At 32.9% G+C, this 23,984-nt stretch overlaps 2 protein-coding genes across 2 annotated transcripts in view; one reads left to right on the plus strand and one right to left on the minus strand.

Moving 5' to 3' along the window:
* The window catches only part of LOC113394141 (uncharacterized), a 115,929-nt gene that overhangs the window by 67,264 nt on the left and 24,681 nt on the right, over window positions 1-23,984 (minus strand). The window lies entirely within an intron of this gene.
* Window positions 18,574-22,016, plus strand: LOC113394143 (uncharacterized). Its single transcript, XM_026631353.2, has 4 exons — window positions 18,574-18,746; window positions 19,154-19,353; window positions 19,674-19,827; window positions 21,319-22,016. The coding sequence occupies exons 2-4, from the start codon at window positions 19,167-19,169 to the stop codon at window positions 21,689-21,691; spliced, it is 714 nt and encodes a 237-aa protein (XP_026487138.1). The 5' UTR covers window positions 18,574-18,746; window positions 19,154-19,166; the 3' UTR covers window positions 21,692-22,016.

Raw genomic sequence — 23,984 nt, forward strand, 5'->3', positions numbered from 1 at the left:
ACTGACATAAAAATATAATCACTAATTATAATGATCAGAAGGAATGTGATGACATAATTTCGAGGTTAAATCACAATTGAAGTTCTTCGAATGATAGATGAATTAAGTATGATGTCTTATAGCCCCTGTCGCTAGTGGAAGCAGTAACCCGGATGTGTTTATTCTCGTAATTACAAAAGTGATATGAAGGTAAATAAATATAGAATAGGCACATCGACCGAGTCACGTCCCAGCCCGGCACCATTTCTGGCCAAATCTTAATTAATTGCCTCTTCAGTTGAGAGCTGAGGTCCGTTGCCAGACAACGAGCATTTAATCGAGGATTAATCTGAAGATCCGAGAATATATCTTTTATTAATATGAAATGAAAATATTAGAAAAGTAATTTTTATAAATTAAAGACGAAATGCTGTTACGTGTATTTCAGACTACTTGTCCATTAGGTACATTCGTGCCAGGTTTATATAGGCATCGTTATTTTTGCGTGGCACGCAATACGTGAAAACGTAAACGAACATGGATTTGAAGCTCGATTTATCACATTGTTAGCATTCGTGTACTTACCTACTAATATATCTGGCAACACAGTTATTTTTCTATAAATTTGTCTCAAACAGTCGACAATACGAACAGCTGATTCGCTTATCCGGGCTCAAGGTCCCCTAGGCCGAGGTTGGCCTCCCCTATTTCTCCCCGCGGGAGGCAGGCGAACGCTCCACTCACCGTTCGGTTGGGGAGGATATCGAAAATTCGATATATTTTGATTAAAAGCTAGAATATACGAAATTAGGATGAGTGATACGACGCATACAACTTTCTAGATCGTTTCACTCCACAACTGTTTGTTACCGACTTGTGATTACGAAGAAAATAAAATAAGTTAAAAAGCATGAAAGCCATAGTTAAGGTTTCTAATGAAATTCTATTATAATTATCTGTTGAAATGAGCAATTATAGAATCTGAATGTGGTATTGAGCTGTATGTACGTATATCTTGTACCGTAGTATACTCGGGACAAGGTCGGCTTGTTTGGCCCACGTAGCTTTTAATGACAATAAAGCATTCACAGCCCACTGCAGTACACCTACAAATATTACGCAAAAACTAATCTAGAATGTTCTAGTTCTATATAAGACTAATTTCGAGAATTATTGAGAAGTTTATAAAGGATAAATTGTTTACTAACAAATAATATTGTTGAAATTGAATTATTTTCCATTTAAGAGTGAAGAAATTTAAAAATACACTAATATTTTTAAATTGAATATAGCTTCAGATGTAACGTTACCAGTTAATATATATTACATTATATTATCACGTTAGGTACTTCTTCAATTATATCACAGAGACTTGATTCATACATACTACGCCATTAGAAACGAGAAAAGATAAGAGACTACGTACTTCGTTGCAAATAGATAACTGCTACAAACACTCCTTGATTGTCATTTTACATGACTAAACTTGTTAGGAATACTTTTAAACAACGCCTCTTTGTTGTTTTGACGCATTAACAACAATAGCGTTTCGACATACTTAGAAATATATGCTCCAAAACACAAGACAAGTCGCATTTCTTTTGATAACAGATAACTCGAGACCGTTGATAAGTTTACGTTAGCGACGTTGCCGCTCCTCATTAATGGACAAAAAATATTCAACATTTTGGTTTCTATTCTTAAGATGATAAGAGTTACAATACCGCATACGAATTATCGCAACGGCGAGACGTTGCCGCTCTGCGCGACGCCATTTGCAAGTCGGATGGGTCGCTAGTTACGCCACACTCTCTCAAAATAAAAACAATGCTTTAGTTATGCGTCGCTAACAAAACCAGTTGCGCTCCGCTACATTAAACTTTTTAAATGAATTATTATGTTACCCATGACACGCATCAGGACAATTTATATGTGTCAATTACTTATAAGAATTTACGTAAAGATCTATTATGACTTCGATATACAATTTTCTGTAAATATTAACGAACCAAAACAACGTTAACGCTTAACGTTTGTTAATAGCGTCGGAATTTCTATTTATAAAACATATTTTGCAGAGTAAGTTTTACGTCTGAATTTGATTACACTTATCTTATTCATTACGTGCGCGCTCGCCTTTTCTCGAATTTTATGGCCTGTAACTCGAATGTTACGATGGAGTCAGAACAGGAACGTCTAGCACGTTGTTACGATTCCTATAAGTCGTAATTGCTCGTTTTAAATATTATATCTTTTATTACACGATAAAATAATATGAAAAACTTTTGATGAAATTAAAATTTTAGTTCAGAAATCAGGAAAGTATTTTCAGTGCCAATTTGTTTAAAAACTAACTTATTATTTATAATCGATTTTCCGGATTAGTTACATAGTATAGTATATATGAGTTTTTCTTATGTTATTCATAAAAACACGTTATCAAATGATTCAGCACTCGTAAAATTTCATCGTCATCTCTATTTTATTTGAACGTTGATTTAGGCTAGCAGGTGGACAAATATTTTTCGTCGAAAGCTAGTAGCATTGAGTAGCCACTGTTTGCGCGGCTCTCGTGTGGCCGACTCGAGTTACTATCTCCGGCCGTATCGACTTTCACGAAGCCATGCAACTTTATACCGAAGTTATACTACTTGCTGATATTATGTGGCAAAATAAACGACGTTGCTTACTTCTTGTTAAATACATTGTTAGCGGATTCAATTAAATCAATTCGGCTAATACAGTCCAACTATTTTAATCACAACACTGTCGTCATTTTACGGAACAAAATGCTATGAAAATATTAAATGAAAAATTAAATTATAAAATAACTGCACTATACATTTTCTACCTCTTGACCTGATAAGTACGAGTACATCAGGAGTTAGCGGAACTATTCCATTGAGTATTGACGGAAATATACGCCTGGCGATATTTTAAGGTGGCATCGAAGTACCATATAACATTTCATTTTGCAGTTTAACAAAATGAAAACACATAATTTTGTGTGTTTTGTTGAGAAAGCTGAATCTAGTCATTAGAAGGATTCTGCAGCTACTTCTAAAGTTTTCTCTTAAATCTCATCAAATTATGGTAATTTATTATGTGCGTAATTTATTGCAGATATTTTATTGGCAGACTTAACGAGCTAAGTTATATCGAAACCTGATTTTCGATTTAAATAATATTTAAATTAATCATTGTTTATTTAGTTTCTGAAAATATTTCCTAAGGTTTACAATTATGTATATTAAAAAAAATTATGTTAAGTTATTTTATGGCTAGATGTAATTGAATTATAAAATTAACTACGATGTTTTAACACAAAAATCATCCGCTTTTCTTGATTGTATATCTGATGGGACCTCTTTATGAGACACAAATTATTTCCGAAAAGCTTTAAGTCCGTCTTATGTGTTGCAAAGAAAAAAAATATCATCAGTATACTTATAAAGATTGCAGTAGTTAAAGGTAACAAGGAACTGTTGTGCCATCTGGAATTCTAACGGAAATTTTAAGGAGTCAAAGAAATATTTTGCAACATTAATTCACCTCTCATTTCGTATATATACACAAACGTATTATTTATTTGAATATTTTTTAAATAAATTAATACACAATTATAATTGAAATAAGTATCTATCCTTCTGGTATGTTTGTCTGTGCAAAATATTTGAAGTATCTCTTAATAAATGACGAACAAACGGCTCTTTGGCAATTGTAACTGGCTGCTGCGTTTACTACTACAGCTTGGACGGCAGGTGCTTGTAGTGTTGGTGTTTCCGGACCCCGACACGGGGAGTAGCGGGGTCCACCGAATGTACAATTACATTACAACAACCGACAGGTTTTTAGAAAGCAGTCGTATAACGCGAAGGTCCCACCTTTCATACGCCACATAAAGGAGTTAATAAAGGAAACTTCTAGATTTTATGAACACAATAACGTTTTGGATAACAATGTGACTCCATTGTGGATTCTGAGAAATGTATTTTTTTTTATCACGGCGCCACGACATACATATTTCATTAGCTTAGCTGAATGATACACGGCACAAATATGCGAGCGAGCATGAAATCTTAATAAACTACGCTGGGGGCCATACATCGATAAATCCAGACGAGTTTGTCACGCTTCATGACTTGACGTCACATTTCTATGAATTTACAAACATACATTATTATTTTATATATATATATATATATATTATCGGTCACGAACAGTAAGACATATAGGAGGACACATGGACCACCTACTGATAACAATAAAACTATAAGGAAAACAATTCGTTATTATATATATTTTCCACGCTTTCTATTTTCCAAGAATAATACTTTATTACTAAATACCTTTTTACTAGCACAACTCTCATATCCAAGTAGCCTAGTTTTATTATTACCTGTAGATCAAGCAGATCGGTCCATAAAATGTTTAAAAAAATGACGTACAGAAATAGAAACTTTTGATAGTATATAGAATATAGGATTAGGTCCGTGTCAGGGTTTAACTAGAGCAATAACATTGAACTAGGACATTACCGCCCTGTGTGTGTACGATCGCGATCGATTTGAATTAGTACCGATTATTTTATAAAAAATATAATAAAATAATCCCATCAGTAGATAAAAAAGCTACTACTAATTACAATTAAACCTGCAATTCACCTGCACATATATAAACGGTAACGAGGAAAACAGGTTTAAAAATCAAGTCATTTTCCGAGAAATAAATCAATACGAGATTATGTGTTCCTACTGAGTTGTTTCCATTACGTTAAAATACTATTTTCCACTTCAATACGATACAACAATCCCGTAAGAAATATAAACCATTCCTTACCAACCTCGGAAAGTAAATTGTTATGTCCCTTGTGCCTGTAATTAAACTTGCTCACTCATCCTTCAAAACGGAACACAACAGTACTAAGTATTGATGGTTGGCGGCAAGAACATGTGATGAGTGGGTTGTTCCCATCCAGACGGGTTTGTTCAAAACCCTACCACGAAGTGAAAGTTATATATTCTTATGTTTCTCAATAACAACTTACTAACTATGATTATAAGTACATAAGAAGATATAGATGCATAGCACCACTTTTAAATAATATTGTAAGGACATGTCAATATCTCGGATGAAATTGTGCCACGAGAATATCCTACAATTCGTACTTGAAACAGCATGGTGGATTAGGTTTAAAACTTTCTTCGTAAGGAGGAGAGGATATAATCGCCCAGTTGTGTGACTGTGTGTGTTGTGTTTTTCTTACTTAGTTGCATGATTTGTAATTTGCTTAAGATTAACATAAATTAATATTAAAATATATCCTTATATTGTTAGAAACGTTTATAAACGTAAATTTTCTATAAAAATGTAAAAAAAAGCAAAACATAAGGGCCTTACATCGCGTCGGCCGCATGCTTAGTTGTGAAAAGATTCACAATCACAACGTTACTTGTTATTAATTGTATGAATGGTATCGGACGCGGAGGTCGGAGCGGCAACGCGGCGCCCGTGCGAAGCGGCAACATGGCGCCTCGGGTGCGGAGCGGCAACCTCGCGCACTGATTCAGCACATCGCATTCAATTTTCGAGATATCACGTATGTATAAACGTACTATCGTACCTATAAAGGACGTTATGTTGGAAGTTGTAATAAAACTAGAAGTTTGTAAACTTCTACATTAGACATAGGTGTAAAATATGTTTTAACTTTCTATTTGTAAACTGTTACATTCGCTAGCTACCGTTGTGTGAGATTTATAACCACATATTGCGTGCGTTGACTGTTATTTCCATCATATTTTTCTATATTAGACATGTATACTCTTTTAAAATCAAATTCAAATATTCTTCTACGCTTGATGTTGCCGACATAAAAAATATATTTCCCGAGGCTAAAACGTAGTGCGTCTCCAGGGAATTAAAGTTGGCTTTATAAGAATTCCAGCAGATAAGTATGATAAAATTAACATTTATTTTTGTATAAAATATGCCTAACAAAGTTGTCTTTACCTTTGGGAAAGTGTTATCGTTGTTAGCATTTTTATCGGACTTGGCTTAACAGATTGGACTTTGAGTATTGTATTTAATAATGAAAGTTGAATATAAACATACCTGTGTTATGAATCGAAGGTAATAGTTTCAAAATAATACTTAAATAATAATACCATAATGACTTCTTTAGTTTATATAGAAAATAACAGACATATTTTTGAATAAAATATTTTATTAAATTAAAAATAAACATAAATAACACATTTTTAATGTTGTTTAAGATGATTATTTTATATTTTGTGTTTGTTATGAAGGTCGTGCTCAACGATATCGGGGTGTTCTGACAACTGCCAAGCCAAATAAAAAAGCTTGGACGAATGACTCATTCCATAGAAAATTCTGCCGAGCTGAGCGATAAATTACAAAAGTATAATTCTGATGGTTGTCGGTCAGGTGTTATGTACCCATATGTCGTTTTATGTATGTGCATTTTGGGGGTGAAAGAGAAATGTATTTGCGTAAGATCAAACTTGATCTGTTGCTCGATTCCTACGTGTGAGTAAACCGGCGAACAAGCATTCGCTTTATAACAATGAATCACTTATATACCGCTAATATTAGTTTTCAAGTATTTGATAATTGGTATCACCAAACACCTAAACGAAGGCTCTGCACTTTTGCATCATTAATCAGTCATCATCTTTGTGAAGAAAATATCTTCTTTCTACATATAAATAAAAATTTAGATTATTTCCCTTAGTAATTCATGTACCCCAGATTATAATTAAATTTAACATGTTGAAACTTGTTCAGCCATAGTTTCAAAGGTCAACGTTATACCCTGGCCGGGGAGCCGGGATTCCTCTTGCATACATGGACCGACGGGAATACGGGCAACTATGTAACGTGAAATATTTCACAAAAATGTTAGTTTTTCCACGAAAATGCGAAAATGTTTACATTTTTCAGTGCTAAAGTTTGTTGTTGCGATGTTTTTAATTTAGTGAGTGATGTATGTTTTCAATTTTTTTTAAATAACAAGTATGTTATTATCTGCATCTGAACATATATACTACATAGGTATATATGTTCAAATGCAAATATAATAACGATATAGACGAACGTTTTGCAAGTTAATTAAATAAAAATTTGCCTTATTATTAAACATAGTACTGTTATGTCAATATTAATATGTAAATGTAAACTGAAAATAACTCATGTTAAATAGAATAATTATGTACATAAAAAAATCAAACCAAATTTTTCAGCCCAGTTTCGTAAGTGTTATATTTCGGGTATGAGAAACAAGAAAACATACACGTGACGCACAAATCACATTGTCCATCGATTTTTTTCAATTACAACCAGCAAAAGTTCTCATAACTGTTTTGTTGCTATCTTTGTCATAATGTAGGTTAAATTTGTTTTACATGAAATTTACGTTAACCAGTGTTTACAAGAATTATAAATCGTTTACAAAACCAGAATTCAGAAGGTTATCTCAGATTAATTGTGAAACTGTTTTGGAATGTGGTTTCTCGTGTGAATGCCGGCCAGAAACTTTAAATAATCTCTTAGAAGACAATTTTCGATAAATATGGGTATTTATTAATAACAAATAAAATGACTATTTCGTTTGAAAAACAATATGTAGTAGCTATTTGACACTATGAAATCTATGATTACAATTTTTTAATAAAATGAATAATAATGACGTAGCATGGCCTCACTCGACGACGACGTTTGTCACCGATAAACATGTTAAAATCCATATGTCGAAATCGAACCTACGACCGTTAGTATAATGAATAACAATGACCAATCCACTCGTACTTATCGGCAGTTTAACCCAAATTTGTTATTATCGATTTGAGAGAGCAGATACGGTATCGATTTTCATACAACGTTGGATCGGTTCCAATGATATGTAGTTCTGTTGAATACAGGATGTCGTTGTAAAGATACATGTATACATATACGTTGCCAAAAACTAAAATCCTTTATACTATGAAAAACTGAAATGTGTCCAAATTGTTTTAGACTGCTTATTCATTATTAATATTTTATAAGTGTAAAATGTATTTTGTTCCTATTTTTAATTATAGATTAAATCGGCATAGAATCACTTTATATATCAGTAGATTAACGGGCTGTCTACTTATATATGACTCATGTGTGCCATCGTATTTTTGTACCTAGAACTAGTTAATCCCAAATCACTGTATCTTTCTAGTGTATAATCATACCTTGTTATTTGCTTTAACAGATAATATAAAAAGCCTTAATTCAATAAAAGTTTTCTTTAGAAATAGAGGTACCTTTTCATTAGTCGATAATTCATTAAATTCGAAAAGTACTGAAGTCAGTCTGTCAGTACAAGTACAAACATTAAATCCTAATGTACCTAAAGGTGGCCAGTGTTCACAAATCTGACTTTATTCTAGTAGAATTCTATGTAATAATGCAATATAAGTCCAATTATTTGACATGTTATATGTTGAGTTACCGAGGCGCGTTGGTGATAAAAGTATCTTTAATCTTATTGGTGACTTACGAAGGAATTGCGAACATTTCCAGAATTTACCAACTATTTCAGTGAAAACGCACCTCAACGAACTGAGCCGAATAGATTACCAAACACAACAAAAGATAATTTCGCAAATAGAATACAAGCATAAAAACCGCACCTCTTGTAAGTACTCAATTTTACCTGCGGACTATTTAAACACCTATCAGAGACAGAACGTGGAGATTAAGTTATACTTTACCGGCACAATGATGGTCATTGTACTGTATTGTTAACATTTGCATACACCATGCAACATTATAACGTAACTACAAATTACGACTTTACCCCACTTAACACAAAGTACGTTTTAACCGTGAGATAGCATTATGTACATGCATGTGTAACACATAAGAAAACTAGATCGTCGTAGACGGTAATACGGTATATTTTCGTGTGGCCGTGTGTGCGTGTGTGCTAGTATGCAAGTGAACATAAAGATGCAGAATGCAGATGATCCTACAATACACCGGACGTGCATTGTGCCCGCAACTGGTGGCGCAAAAACAGCATAGAATAAAAATAATAAGAGTAGACGCATACTGCCTGAATGTATTTTCATAGAGCATCCTCTTTTTAAAAGTCTATTTATTTTGTTTTAATATAACAATATTAAATGTACGTAACCTTTTTCATTGTTCTTATCTATTGCAATTTATTTTTAATAATAATATTGTCGATATCTAGTCTACAGAGCGATGGCTGTAATTGTAATAATAATTTTATTTATACCCAAGAAATTTATGTACACAATTTGTTTGCAGTGTTATCTAAATCTAGGGTTTTTACTTTATTATATTGAAATTATTGAAATAATCAATAATTAACAAGACGATTACTATTGACATAAATATTGTATGTTTTTTGTTTTTGAGCATATTGGCCACCTGATGGTAAGTGGTCACCACCGCCCACAGACAAAGGCGCTGTAAGAAATATTAACCATTTTTTACATCACCTATGCGCAACCAACCTTAGGAACTTAGATGTTATGTCCCTTGTGCCTGTGATTACACTGGCTCACTCACCCTTCTAACCGGAACACAACAACACAGAGTACTGTTATTTGGCGGTAGAATGTCTGATGAGTTGGTGGTACCTACCCAGACGGGCTTGCACATAGCCCTACCACCAAGTAAAGTTGAGAACACGACAAACAAATTAACTATATTAGGAAATTGATGAGGTACTTTGCTAATTAATAGCACAAATGAAAATTACGAACAAAATGTTACATTATCAGTAATTGAAAAATATGATCGTCTTTCTTGTATTCTCCGACTTATGTGACTGCCAAAACAATCTCTGAACACTTGGCACGGTTCGCAGCCGTTACGCAAAGAATTCAATCGTATACATGACACAATATTTTTAAAGAGGAATTGTGCGTAAAATAAAAGTAAACAAAAACTGAACGCGTGTGCAACTCTCAGTGGCGTCACGTGACGCGAGTGAAACCCTTTAGCGTCAGAAATGTTTTCAAGCACTGAAATTCGACCTTCGATGCAAACTTTAGTTCACTTTCATCGCGTATAATTAAAGTAAAAAATATATATATATATTATTTATTTCAATACAATAGGCAAGCAAACGGCCCTGAGTGTTATAAAAGGGTGCGTATAATGTGCAATAATACATTACTCATCTATCATATTATACGTATATTGTCTGATCAATGTTGTACTAATAACAGCGTGACATTAGATACACACAATCAGTTATAATTAATCGATTTTAATAGAACCCGGCATTGATAGCGCACTTGGGTCGGAACAGACTGTAGGGTTAGAGTACATTTCTATAATATTGCAGAATTTCCAGGAATTAGCTGAATTAAATTGTACTTTAAAATAATGTCCACTGGTGACAGGCTGGTTCATTTACGGCCAGAGGGTCGGAATTGCAATGCAACGGGGTAATGTTGCCAGCATTCTTGCCACCATACCACGCGGTAATTTGTACAGCAGCTGTTTTTAATTTTTTATTTGTTTAAATTAATTTAAGGTACTTTATGATAAATATATGTAAAAAAATATATCTCAATTTGATCTATGCTTATGTTTTAAAGGATAATTGAAATTAAAATATGTTATTTGATTTCGAGTCGGCAACCATGAGCACGCGAGATGAGACAGCACAGAAACAAGGTACATCTAGTACAGTACTGTACGATCAATGGCAGGTGTTCACTTTGTTAACTGAAACACAATGGAAGAATAGAAATAATGCGAATAAAATCAAAGCTACCGACCCAAGACGGCACGTCTAATTTCGTTCTGAGAAGAGACGCTTCGGGTTTCGTCTTGTGACTTCTCATATTATACGATGTGGTATGTGATAAAACTACGGATTAACTTAGGTATAAGCTTAAGTTATGCTAATAACAATGAATAAAATACGATAAAAAAAAATTATGATATAAGACTGGCGGACGGGCAAATGGACCACCTTAAGTAAGTGATCACCATTGCCCAAAGACAGTGGCGCCGTAAATAAGCTTTACCACATTTACATCGCCAATGCACCACCAGCCTTGGCATCTAAAATTGTATGTCTCTTGTGCCTATAGTTATACTGGCTCATTCGCCCTTCGAACCAGAACACAACAATACCAACTAACTATAAGTATTGCTGCTTGGCGGTAGAATATATGAGTGGGTGGTACCTACCCAGACGGTCTTGCACAAAGCCCAATACCAAGTAATCGTAAAGCGTGAAGTTAGTATTTTGATTATCATGAGTGCTTGTAAAGGAGTACTTGAGTCTACTTGAGTCGAACACATTTAGATTTTATAATGTTACGAGTATCGTATGCCACTTGGCCTTCTTCTGCGTTTCAATTAAAATCAAAACATATATCTCTGAAGTAGATGTCCACAAGCATCTTAGAGTCGTTGATTTGCATCAAATGCATGTTTCATTCCATACGATACGATCTGTTATAACAATATATTCAAATATATTGTTATTACAGATCGTACGAATGTTTAAAGAACTTGTCGATATATTTTTCTTTTTAAAATGAAACTGTATATATAATACAGCTAAAAAATAAGAAATATCTATACTTTTAATATAGAGTTATTCTGACCGATTCTCTGCCTCGGAGGTTCCCCCCCTAAAACCAACCAAATATGCTAATTGCTGATATTGAAGTGCATAAGTATGTAACACGGGAACACTCTTATAATCCGAGGCAGAAATCCGACATGAAAAGATGAAGTTGACCAGGACCTGCGACGGGTTTACGTGATTTTAGAGACACTGTTTTACTGTTATAATAAATCAAAATCAAAATATTCTGTATTCAAGTAGAATCATAAAAGCACTTTTGAATCGTCATTTACACTGTTCAACTAAACGTAAGCTGACATTTCGATTTTTTGTCAGAAAAACTCCATATTCTTTTTTTGAATACGACCCAACCCAGGACATAGGATCTAACATTAAAGTTATATTTGTTACCATAAATGTATTTGAGGATAATCTTGAACTATTATACTTCGAACGTTCCAAGCGACCTTCATTGAACTATACCATATTTTTATATTTACCTTACCATTTATAAAAAATATTCATCATACAAAATATATTGCTTAAAACGAAATCAGGTATTTTTATGTAATGTATTTTGTGAGGTCTCCCTTTGAGACTTCTTTTTTATGAATACATGAAGAAACAAAACCATCACACAAGTACGAGTATTAATTTGAATAGGTTTGTAAGAAAAACTTCAAAATATTTTGTTATTATATGTACACGAATCTTTGAAGAAATCTAAGTACAATATGTAGATTTTTTTCGTCTCTTTTTTCCGGCAGGCAAGTCGTATGTACATGTCACGTCGTACCTCATGTATAAATTTGAATTTTAAGCTTTTAACTCTACATCGTGAAATTTTATTTATCTGCAAAATTATTACCGATTATAGTTTTAGATTATTTTTATGTGTAGATAGACTGTCAAAGCTGAGAACGCGTCGATAACATTAGTGGCATATAGTTGGCCACTGAGTACAATAATAAAGTAGAATGACGTTTGAGGAGTGTCACGCACACCAAGAAAAAAGAGTTGGCTCGTTTCTTTTTGGTTCTTTTGTAGTACGACACTCTACCTAAATATATGAATAATCCAAGATTATAATCGACCTTTTGTAGAACTCTCAGAGTAATCTTGTCGGACTTAAAACTACACATACACTTAAAACCCTGAAACCCATGACTTCGTGTAATTGAAATGACAATCTTATAAAATATACTGTGAATCTACGATTCAAATTAGTGACGTTAAGTTAATTCTCACTTAATTTAACTTGTAACATAATTTTCGAACTTGGAAGATTCAGAATTGACGACCTCTAAAAAATTCTCAATGTCGTTAATCAATACAATGAATGTCAATAAATATTATGTATTTAAGTTTATACGTGTGTAGAAATACAGATAATATTTTATTTATAAAATTTGTTTCATGTCCTTTCATTACTGTATCGCACTTGTGTTTTTGTCAATGGTACATACCAATCCTGGTTATTTTCAATTTTAAACATATAATGACATTGCATAAATTAAATAGCAGAATATATACTTTTTACTCTATACATTTTGTTTTAAATCAGGCAACGTATATAAATCATTTGCGAAGGTTATAAAAACTAGAATAAAATTAATGTATAATTTCAAAATTATAGTTTTTGTTATGACTAAATTATGTATTTACCATGAGATTTAAACGTAAAGTTTGAACTTTCAAGTTCCACATAAAGAGAGAAAAACAAGTAATTGAATCGTAAACATTTTGAGCGCTAGTATCCAGGAAGCGCTTCGGTCGGAATCTAAAAATCGCCCGCAATTAAGCTATAAACAAACTCGAATAATTTAGCAAAGTGAAAAAAACGCGGCGCACCGGCCCCTGTTGCCGTTTGTAAGTGGGTCGAGACGGCAACGCCGCCTAGCGGTACCGGCGCGGCAACGTTGAGTGCGACGTTGCCGCTCCTTTCCCACCTACATCAATACCTCGCACGATAGGCCACACGGAGCGCTGAACGTTGTTGGTAAATTATAGACTTTATAAACACTACAGCAAAAGCTATATAAGTATGTATACTTATGTATCTCCGCGTGACGCCCACCCTACCGTACGAGACGAGACTGTTTTGAAATTGGAATTTGGAACTCGTGCACAATATTGTTACGACTAATTTTATTATCTGTATTTCGAGCTATTTTTAAACCAAAAATTTTCAATGCCAATGTTGTAATTTATGTAATTATATGTTGCGATTCCGCACTGATTCGTAGGTTCACAAATCAGGCGTAGTGTTTACGCGATAAGCTTAGTTTGGTGATATAATCGATAACTTTTATGGTTTTTGCTACGCTTTGTCATACCGGGTTTACAAAAAATACAATTTTTGAATTAATCAAATAACGCCAGACCAGACAAGACTTGTTTTTTTGTATAAATTAGAGTGATATTTAAACACGCCTACACATTTCGTCTACACGTACACGAAAAAAATATATTATAATTCATCTGTCTCCGGGCAACAGTATTAATTATATTAGCTTTAGTACTTTGAATTTGTCTAATATATTATATCAAATAATATAATGTATAAATTATACACATACACAATTAAATACTATAATATATTTATGCACAGGGTCTAAGGGTCAGAATAAATTTCTGTAGGCAGACGGGGAAATAGAGCTAGGCAGTGTTATAGACATTAGGACCCTAAAAAAATTTATCCATGGCTTGTACTCTTAAAGCAATGATGTCAAATGTATTATTAATCAACTAAATTGACTTGATAATACATTAATTTTTATTTAGCATTAGCATAAAAATATCAATAATTATCATTATTAATTTGTAACCTAAATATATATTATTCTCGTTTAATTAGAACCGTACAGAAATATTTAGAACAAAATATCATAAATTTCATGAGAAAACACTGCAATGCAACAAATTTACTGTATCTGTAGTACAAAAATGAAATTGTGTATTTAAAAAAAAAAACAAGGAAAAATGTTGATATATTTTTTAAAGAAATGGTACAAAAGTGATGACAGAATTGCGGTAGCACAAGTTGGCAAGGGCGCGTTTTATTGAATGAAAAAAATATTTCCGTGGCTCTTCCATATTTTTTTATATGCAGTGACGTTTGAATAACATTGGGTGGTGCATTGATATAATCTGTGAGGATTCTTTATTTAGAACGCTCTGCAGCAATGCGTCATGGAATACTGGAGAATACCTACGTACTATATTATAAATTATAATATACCTAATGTTTATATTCCCGCGCGCTAATGTATTCAAACATTTAACCGTAAAACTACCTAGATATTATATTATGAGTCTGAAGAATAAATGTATAGAAAACTTTTAGAAAGAATTTCCTTCATACATTGCGACGACGGTACGACTTTATTAATTTAAAAATAATAATTATATTGCTATACAATGAATACAAGTAAAAAGTTCCTGCGAATTAGTTTTTCAGGCATTCCTTTATACCTACTAATCTCAATAGCTAATCTTAAAAAATTAATATTTATTCTTTATTTATATGTTAATTAAAATATAATTTGATATAAAAATGATGAAACATAATAAATTTAACATTATATAATAAATATTTTACATATTTCTATCCATATTGTATTAAGTAAAAAGCCTTAGGTATAGCGGATATACTACGGTCTTTTAAATGATGAACTATGGCATTACTGGGAACGAGGTTCATAATGTTATATCATCACTAATATTATAAAATGGCAAAATACGTCATACAATCCGAAAATAATGATCGTATTAAAGAAAAAATGGTATGCACTGGTAGAACTATTGGTAACATTATTTGTTAGTGCTATATGGTTTAAAAAAATATTATATTTGTTTTTTCTTAATAAATTGCACCTGAAGCCGGGCCGGATCGCTAGTAAATATTACATTAAAAAGTAACACACCACAGAGAAGTGGCTTATGCGTTGCCGTGGGTCATTCCCTCGTCCTAGAGAAAAGCTAAGAACACTTTTGACGACCTCCGTGGTCGAGTAGTGTGTACACCGGTTTTCATGGGTACGCCACTCCGAGGTCTCGGGTTCGATTCCCGGCCGAGTCGATGTAGAAAAAGTTCATTAGTTTTCTATGTTGTCTTGGGTCTGGGTGTTTGTGGTACCGTCGTTACTTCTAATTTTCCATAACACAAGTGCTTTAGCTACTTACATTGGGGTCAGAGTAATGTATGTGATGTTGTCCAATATTTATTTATTTATTTATAATGTCGTCCTTCTTTACTAATTACACTAACCACCTATATGGTCTATTACAAACGCATTAGTAATAAAGGAAAATATACAACATTGAATTGATGCGATACCATAGCATAGGTCGATTCGCCAAATAATGCACTTTGAATATCGCCGAAATTGTCATCAGACCTTTGGAAGTGAAATTAAAGTTAATATAAGTAGTGAAGTGGGATACCATTGTATTATATTGTAATATAAATAATCAAGAACTGTTTGTAGTACGTAATATAGCAGAGCTATAAGCAACTGCAAAGGAATACCTAAATCTATAGTTTGTTTATTTTTACTCCTTCTTCGATTGGAATATACGTGAGGTATCCCGTATTCGTCATTTCGTACCTACACAATAAGTTTACCTACAAGTCGTCGCACCACGGCGGTGCAACATCAGTATGGATGGTCGTCGCGGTCTTGAGACTCGCATGCAACGTAACTGTGCATGCATTGATTACCTGTATATTTTAAGTACATCGAGATACTTATTAATTTTGAATTTTGACAATAACCTATTCACGGGCTCTGATTATATTAATTTCATATTCGCTTTCGCCATAAAGCCAAGCCGGAGTAATTGTTGCGTATATAGATCTTTAAATACAAAAACAATCTGAATTATCCTTCTTTGCATTGCCGAATGATTGTGAAAGGTAAGTTTAAATTTGCTCTGTAAGTATAGAGTAGGGTGCACTATAGATAGGTTAAGCATGTTCATTCGGTCGACGTGGACCTGTGAATTCATATTTGTTTAAATGACAATTTCATGTTAAGTTTGATGTAGCTTCAATCGAACACAGAAATAAAGCAAACATTAGCGAGGGTCCCCTACTCGTACTCTTTCGGTCGGTTAGATAAACAGGCTTAAAAAGTGGTTTATGAATATTTATTCTCAAATTAAATTAATTTAATGGTCAACTACGTTATCTATAACATCTATAAAACTAACAGGACTGTATTGACTGTACTGATTGTGTATTTAGGGTTGTCAGGTGTCTTGTCAGCCGGATATGTTTAGTTTTACCCTGAGGAATCCAGCTAAACATTTAGGTGTATGAACTGACTTTTTTTTTTTGCTTTAGTCAGTTTATTTTACTCCGAGTGTAATAACACTTCTTGTAGAACATGGAACGCAGAATATTACAGAAGTTATGTGTAGGTGTAAATTTTTAAAAGATCGTCAGTAAAAGTACTTTTAGTAGTATTAGTATCTATGTATATAAGGCATACTAGCCCATGCGTGTCAAGTTACGAGTGAAAATAAATAATAAAATAATTTATTTCTTCCAAACTCGGTCCATTACATACTTTTTCAAGCTAAATTGCAAAGGCGACACAGCATTATGATATAAATTATTAATGGCATAAATTCGGAATAAGTTTCATGTACGAATGACAGCTTTTGACAGGGAATACGAACATTTCAGTGCTGGTGTAGGCATTTAATTCCCACACAATATTTTAGGTATGCTTTGTATAAATTTATTTTTTTCTTTTTAGGCGAAACAAATGGTTGCTATTAATCGACAGAACTGACTTATTGGATTAAGCTAATAATATAAGGAAGAAGAGTTATCAGGTTCACTCTCAACATTTTGAAAAATCAATGATGGCTAAAGTTTACATAAAGAAAGTTACTGATGTCAGTGGTATTTACAGATAGTCAGCCTCAAACAAGTTCTTCAAAATCTGCTAAAAAATCACAAGCTTTCAATTTATGGACACAAACTAAAGAATCGTATGTTCATACAATATACGTAGCGAAATTTGAGGATTTGATAATGTAGCTAAAACAAAATTGAAGAACCACTCGAAGAAACGGAGGCATTCAAATCCGTATTTCCTCCACAAATTACATTAAGAAAGAGGACATTACGAACTGATTTACGAAAGTGTGATAACAAAAAAAAGAGTTAGCTAAAATAAAAAAAAGAAACAGAACAACAAGTACAAGTGAAACACAGTAGATTTTCGTCCCGTATATCGAGATAATATAATATAATAATAAATCTTAGCATTTCATTTTTAGCATTAGCGACAACCCTAGCGGACGATCACGCAGTGTCGGGTTGACAAAAAAAATAATACACGAATGCTTATTTAAAAAGTTGTTTGAATAATTAAATACATCATAAAATAAGGTAAAACAACAACAACTAATATCGCGTGTGTCCTTTAATGAAATTAGCCCATAATTTGGTGCCATACATTACCTATCGAATAATATAATTTGCTTTTATATTGATTACTAAAACGGTAGGAAGATTTTCGAAAGGATTTATATAACGATATTTATTCATATTATTCGTACTGTTATTATTAGTAACAATTCCGGTTCCATTGACGTTATTCATCGAGGAATGTTTGAAAATTGACATGTTTCGGAATGACTACGTTTCCCATCAACGTTCATGGAGCGGACGCGTCGAAATGATATCGTACAAAAATACTTACATTATAATTTTAATTATGTTTTTATACATATTGCTTTTTAATACCACAATTAAGATTTTCAATTTATGATGTGAATTAAGCTTTGCACTGTTAGAAACCAGAAGCAAAAAAAATGTTTTTGAAAAGCTACTTCAAATAAGTTAGTTTCCTTGTCAATAAAAATAAAAAAACAACAAGTGACGTAATGTCATTCACAAGGCGACGTGCGACTGCTGAGTCGCAGGGGGCGGGCCGACTGTCGCAACCCGGCCAATCACCGGCGACCAACGCGCGCATCCGCGGCAGTCGCACGGCGCGGTCCGACCCGAGTGTGCGTCAGTTTTGTCGCATAACAACATCATAACAAACGTTAATCTGACCTACAAGATCTTACTCTGAGATCTTTGTGTTAAATCATACAGATTTAGCTTTTGGAAAGTGTATAAGTAGTAAAGGTGAGTACTGTTATGTGTTTTATCGAGATCAACACAAATTCTTACGACTTACACAATGCTCCTTAAAGATTCCAATTGTTGTATTGATGTATACTATATCTACATGAGATATATAAATATATATTACAATTATTAAGTATATAAAATATATTAGGAAGACGTGTAACATTAAACATGATGTTTATAATAACCATAATTGATAGGTTGATTCACCGCATTCAAAAATCTGACACAAACTGCCATTTTGAAAAAGCATTAACTTTTAATAGTAAGGCATTTCATAATTATTGGTTGCGAATACTATAACGATAAATATATATTTATTTCCGCCTTCTAGTTTCATAATTCTGTCGACTTTATTTTATGATAAATGTTGTCGTATGTAATGAAACATATTATTTATGCAGCAAAACGAGTGACATGATAAAGACAACGCTTTACCAATTGAACCCGGCGCGTTTGATTGAGGAAATAAAGAAGCGTCCAGGTCTTTACCGGACAGAGCAGCCCGCGGACCGGGAGGAGAAGCTGCACCTCTGGAAAGAGGTCGGAGCCGCTATATACGACGACTGGGACAGTTTTAATAAGGCAACTGCATACGATCGAGGTGCCTATACACACTTGCAACATTTATATACTAAAATTTCCTAATACATTATTTTTTTTAATGTCTTGTGCCCATTTAGTTCGTTCGACTGAAGTTCAGAAATATTGGTAATAAATTAAGCATAGTAAATTTATGTAAACCACGTTTAATAAACAAGCTATTTTTGAAACAACACATTTATCGGCCTAATATCCAACTGTAAAAAATTTAAATCACATCACAAAAAAAATTGAAATATAAAAGGTGAAAGGAGTAAAGAAATTCTACATTCAAGTAACAAAAAAAATATTCTAGTTTTATCTTGACCTTATGTCGCGCAGTCCTCCAATTGCAAAGGAAATGGCGCTCACTTCGGGACGCGTACAACAGGGAGCTACGAGCTCGACGCGCGGCGCCGCGTGGCAACCGACGCGTCTACATTTACTTCAAACGTATGAGTTTCCTCGGCGGCTTCGAGGGAAGCGTTAGTGATGAGTGAGTATGGGAACTTTAGTAGTTTCACTCTAGCGATACAATCTGATCACGCCCAGTGATTCAAGGGGTCATTACACTTTTTACTTAGTATATATATCACATATGTATTACGATAGCCGTGCTGTCTTAACGGATCGCCTTACTGAGCTGCAGTACGCTTTCGGTCTCTTATTTTAAGTAATAATATAAGTTACTAATCGCTAGTATTTTCTAATGTTTATGATCTATTAACGACATTAAAATTGAGTCACATGTTCGAACAACAAACTACCAGTTAAGTATTTAAATTGCTTTATAAGTCAAGCCACGGCACACCGCTGTTCATGAGATGTATATTCGATGCGCTAATATTCCTTTAAAGGCACAATAGTCCAATCAAGTAACTAGTGCAGGAATACGACCGGAAAATCCTTTGAGATTCGGGTCGAAGGGCTTTGAAAGGTTAAAAGGGTTGAATTTTAGCTAAGTAGGTAAGGCCCGGCTATAGAAAATGTTGCAGTAAATATTTGGTGCAAAAAATATTTGAAGAGAAATGTTAATTTTGTAATACATTAAAAAATTGTAAATAAATTATTTAAAATTAATTAATTATCTACAAAAATAAAGCGAAGACGATAATAATAATCACAGGAATTTGATGTCACTCCTCAGTTCAGCGAACATTGGAATGTTGATTTTAAATGTTTTTTTTGACACAATCTCGTTATCTATAATGAGCAAGAACTGCATTCTTGGTTGAGTTATGAACTGCGGGGCCGAAGACCTTGACAGGTAGGAAATAAAGCATCCGTCATATGATACACGGGTTTGCTTTTTGCGAGTCAACTGTTACTGCGTTGGTTTTTTTCTTGGATTTATGGTATAGATGTTCGTTAACTGTACTGGTTAATTTGAAAATAAGTTCTAATGAATACAATTTTCTTCATGTCCCCATCAAATATGATCCCCTAAAGCGATTAACATATTTTTATCAGATAAATTATCAATTCAAATTACTATTTCTATACTTCAATAGATTTTGTTTATGCTTTACGCATTTTAACTTGAAGTTCAAATAACAAATAACAGAAAAGGTTGCTCAATCGAAGTACCCAATAATCTGCTAATAATTGGTAATTTATCAGCGACGGCGTCGTTGGACCGCGTAATTGCTTTATAAATAATTAAAATAACTGTGAATTAAATGCTTACGATAAATACAAATCGATAGTCTTCATTAATGGCATTATTTGTAGATGTCCTTTAATTAGCTAACCATTATGAATGTAATGTCACACGAATGTAGGAAATCGTATTAATTGTGAGATAATAAAGTGGTGTGGATTTAACATTTTTTTTTTTTATATAACAGTTTCAGATTAAAAACAATTGTATAATTGTTTTTTATTATTAAATTCCACAAGGCCTTAAACTGCAAGATATCGGATATGTTTATTATTATTATATTATTTATGGAAATTTCGAACTACTGATATTAATCTATTTTTCCAGTGACGATCAAGATGGTAACCAGGTGATATTTAGCAACCAGACCGAAGATCCTCTTTTCAGTAGTCACACAAGTCATACGCCGAGACGAAAACGTCGAAAGAAATCCAGTTCGGACGGGGACCAGGCTCCGGAAGAGTTGGAGATGCCGGTCTTCCCCGTGGATATATCTGACGATGGGGACAGCGATAAATTATTTTTGCTCTCATTTCTACCGGAAATGAAGCAATTACCGGCGAATATAAAGATGTGGGCGAGGGCTCAGATAGCAAATGTCATGCAGGAAGCCGTAAACTCACATTTCAATAATTCAATACCTGGAAGCAGTTCAGATAGAAACGGAATGGTCAAACAAAGGAGGGATAGTTCGGAATAGATGAACGATACAACTGAGTCTTTGATTAAGTGGAAAATGGAATTGACTTAGTTAATCATGAATTTTCCCGTCATTTTGTTAACGTAAACCTTTATGTTAGATTAGCTCAAATTGAAAGTGTCTGATTAAAGTACAGAATTTATACGTACATTCAAGATAGTGGTAGTGAAATTTATTAAAGTTGCTTAGAAAAAATGCTTTTCGGCTGTATTTTGAGTTTTTTTTTTGTCTTTTCTTTTATAAATAAAAACGACTGTATTGTACATTATACTAATATAAGCATGCATCGCATGGATTTATGATAACTAGTACTTAAAAGATTCAATTTTTTTGGTCGTTGTTTATAATTTTTATGTAAACTTGAATATCTTTTAAGTTATTAAATATAAATCCTTATTATAATATAACATATATTTGGAGGAATTAAGACTTTAAAATATCTAATTCATCTTTTAAGTGGTGTGACTAAACAGTTATACATGTAAACAGTATATTATAATTATATATGATTTGTAGGTATATCCATTGAAAGTTGTTGAAGGTTTTATGTAAATTCTATACTAGGCTAGTACTTACATTAAATAAAACATTTCAATTATTTTGATAATATTCGCACCTATTTATTTTTGTATTCGCCACTTTTTCCTCATCTGTGTATATTTTATGGTGTCGGTACACACATATTGTTCATTTTTAATAAATATGTATAACATTTTCTACATAAGAACATTTTCAGACAAAACTACTTTATAATAATTATAATTACAATATAATTTATTACATCGTTTAGGGATATCTCGCGTTTTTAAAACGAGTTTCGGTCAAGAAACATTGTTACTAGCTTACATCCCACATTCGAAGTAAGCTCACCGGGGACGAAACTTGGCCGCTAAAGTTCTGAGCCGACAAACTTGGCAACCGCTGCCCTGTTTACGCTTGTGTGATTCTGTGTTTTACATTTGGTATTTTTTTATAATGTATGTTTATTTTATATATTAATAAGTCATCATGTAAAATAAACATTGCTATCAAATATTTTTAATATTCACAAAGTTAATTATTGTGACGGACGGATAGACAAGAAGCAGGTTCTATTTTTTTTGGCTTTTAAATTTCATCGATTTACGAAAACAAAAAAAAAACCTTTTAAATGATTAAATGGTGATAAATGCTAATATTTAAAGATTTGACTTAGTAATTACCCCTTCTACCAGATAATTGTTATACCTGAAACAAAAATGACATTAGTTTAAAACTCGAGAACCTTTAATAAAAAAATAATTCAGAAACACGTACTTAATACAAAACTAAACAAAACATTTTAAAGTTCAAACAGCATTACAGTCCAAACTTCTCACTCGCTGAACGTAATCGTTCAGAAACGAACTTTGTGAAGGAAAATTGTAAATTTTTGCAAATTCTCAACTTTCGCTATAATTCTAAACTTTCCGAGGCTCTGAGCCAACCGCGATTATGCACTTCTCATAAATCTGTGACATAAAGTATTTATAAGATTTCGCCATCGTTTGTCCTGTTCAAACAAAAATACGATACATTATTTATGTGACGATCATTTTTTTTGTTTTGAATGTATTATTTTAAAATCAGAAATATCATTTAAATCCTACTAAACATCATGAGTTCAACAGTGAATCCAATAGAAAGATTTTTTCATCAAAGATAACATATAGCAATATTTTCTATCCATGTAGGTAGCAGTTTCAATCAACAAATTACTTTCTATACAGCCCTTTTTACTAACACAAAGGCAAAGGTTGCCGCTAAATGAAAACGTCCTTGAAACGGGACGAGTTAATCGATTATTCTGATTTCTGTTGAATGGACGCTAAAATAACTTGCCAGTTGTTATTGAAAACGTGTCGTTCGTTAAAATAAAGCTCGGAAAACAAATATCCAGGGCGTTTGTTAATGTTTTAAATGTAAATGTTGTAAATATTTATAATGTTTAATAATAATTAATAAATAACAAATGGGTATTATAAACATAACGTTCAAAACACATGTCCTCATTAGCCTATAGACTATAGGTTACATATTTAATATATTTTTATATTTATAACCCAACTAGTTTTAAATATAGTCTTTAAATTTTAATGGAAGTAGGAAAAAAGATAAACAAACCTTAGATTTACGTATTTCATGCGAATTGCTAATAACTCAGCTATATTGTGCACTACTAAAAATTTATGATTAATATATCAATATATTTTTAAAATCCGATAACAGTTTCATCGACGTTTAAAACGCCATTTTTTTGCAAAACCATAGTGAA

This window comes from Vanessa tameamea, chromosome 21 (genome assembly GCF_037043105.1).
Source record: "Vanessa tameamea isolate UH-Manoa-2023 chromosome 21, ilVanTame1 primary haplotype, whole genome shotgun sequence".
Classification (NCBI taxonomy): Eukaryota; Metazoa; Arthropoda; class Insecta; order Lepidoptera; family Nymphalidae; genus Vanessa; species Vanessa tameamea.